Here is a 2,019-nt window from a genome sequence, read left to right as displayed (position 1 = left end):
TTGCATAAGAGTAAGCCTTTTAACGACCCTCTTGGCTCCATTCGTCCTCAAACCACTGTCGAATAACTCTATAAAATACTAATTTCTTCATTCTTAAAGTTGTTCATAGCCTTCAGGATGAAATTCGTATGTTTTATCTTGGATTCCACAGCCACTGCTGAAGTCTAACTTACTTTCTACTCTAATGTCACATGATCTGGTTGCAAAGCTTATAATTGCCTGAAAGTCATATGCTCACTCTGGAGTTCCCCTTGTGGCTCAGCAGGTTAAGGTCTGAGTTTGCCTCTGTGGGATGTTGGTTTGATCCCCAGCCTTGCTCAGTGGGTTGAGGATCCGGCGTTGCCTTCAGCTGTGGTGTGGGACACAGATACAGTGTAGATTTGGTACTGCTATGGCTGTGGCCTGGGCCACAGCCACCTTTTACTTAGAGCATCACTCTTGAGGGCAGAGAACATATCCTATTCACTCTTGGCGATGTCTTAAAATGTCCATGTTCAAAGAAGATGGAAGGGTGGACCATGTCCACATATCCTGGTGCCTTTGCCAAGAATATTACAGGACAATCTGTATTTTCATCTCTGTCAGTGAATGAGAAGTGCTGTGTTTGGTCCTCTCCCTGGCATGACTGCCTTAAACCACACTGGGGTCAGCCACACCGTCTTCTACTTGCTGGGCATCCCTGGCCTTGAGGACCAGCACCTGTGGATTTCCATCCCCTTCTTCATTTCCTACGTCACCGCCCTGCTTGGGAACAGCCTGCTCATCTTCATCATCCTCACGAGGCGCAGCCTGCATGAACCCATGTTCCTGTTCCTGTGCATGCTGGCCGGGGCCGACCTGGTCCTGTCCACCTGCACAGTCCCTCAGGCCCTGGCCATCTTCTGGTTCCGTGCTGGGGAGATCTCCCTCAATTGCTGCATCACTCAGCTCTTCTTCATCCATTCCATCTTTGTCTTTGAGTCAGGCCTCTTGTTGGTGATGGCATTTGACCGCTACGTTGCCATATGCTACCCTCTGAGATACACCACTATTCTGACACACCCGCTGATTGGGAAGATCGGTGTTACCATCGTTCTGAGAAGTTATTGTGCCATTTTCCCCATCATATTTCTTTTGAAAAGGCTGACGTTCTGCCGAAGTAATGTCCTTCCACATACCGGTTGTGAACATATTGGCTTGGCCAAATATGCGTGTAATGACATTCGAGTGAACATCTGGTATGGCCTCTTTGTCATAGTGTCGACACTGCTCTTAGACATCCTGTTAATTTTTGTGTCCTACATGCTGATTCTCCATGCTGTCTTCCACATGCCTTCCCAAGATGCTCGTCACAAAGCTCTCAACACGTGTGGTTCCCATGTCTGCATCATCATCCTCTTTTATGGGCCTGGAATCTTCACCGCCCTGACTCAGCGGTTTGGACGCCACATCCCAGCTCATATCCACATCTTGCTGGCCAATGTCTGCATTTTGGTTCCCCCGATGCTGAATCCCATCATTTATGGGATCAAGACCAAGGCAATTCAAGAGCAGGTGGCTCTGATATTGTTCCCAAAGTATAGATAACTTTTCAGGAGGCACAGAGCTTTGAGCATCTCGCTGTCTGTGCTGTGGAAGATAGATGTGTTGGGGGGAGACACAAGTGGGAAACTGAGTCCTAGGAAATAGCTCAGTGAGTTCGGTTTCCTGAGGAAGGGCCCACTGGGAGGTTCTAAGATTTCCATCTTCTGCCGTCAAGGCAACAGAGAGAGGTGCCTTGTTCTCCTGAGCATGAGCTATATTCTCTACAGAGCCTGTGAATTTCCAGAGTCATGAATCATTTATGTGACATTCTTGACTTGGTAATAGGTGAATCGGGTACAGGGTGCTGGTTTTGCATTTGTTCAGTGACTTCTCCCTGAGTTTCTCATCCTTTGCGACAACTTGTGACAGTTTGGACAATCAGATAAAAGGGTACAATGTTTCAGTCATGCAGGAGGACTGAGTCCTGGATAACACTGTAGGTATGGTGAAGAATAC

At 47.7% G+C, this 2,019-nt stretch overlaps 1 protein-coding gene across 1 annotated transcript; it reads left to right on the top strand.

The window, feature by feature from the left end:
- On the top strand, nt 508-1,566 carry LOC100620193 (olfactory receptor 52B4-like). Its single transcript, XM_003357180.2, has one exon. It carries the CDS (start codon nt 589-591, stop codon nt 1,564-1,566), a length of 978 nt encoding a protein of 325 aa, XP_003357228.2. The 5' UTR covers nt 508-588.

The sequence above is a fragment of the Sus scrofa genome, chromosome 9 (assembly GCF_000003025.6).
Source record: "Sus scrofa isolate TJ Tabasco breed Duroc chromosome 9, Sscrofa11.1, whole genome shotgun sequence".
NCBI lineage: Eukaryota > Metazoa > Chordata > Mammalia > Artiodactyla > Suidae > Sus > Sus scrofa.
Note: the sequence above shows the minus strand (reverse complement) of the source record. Positions and strands in the feature narration are given on the sequence as shown.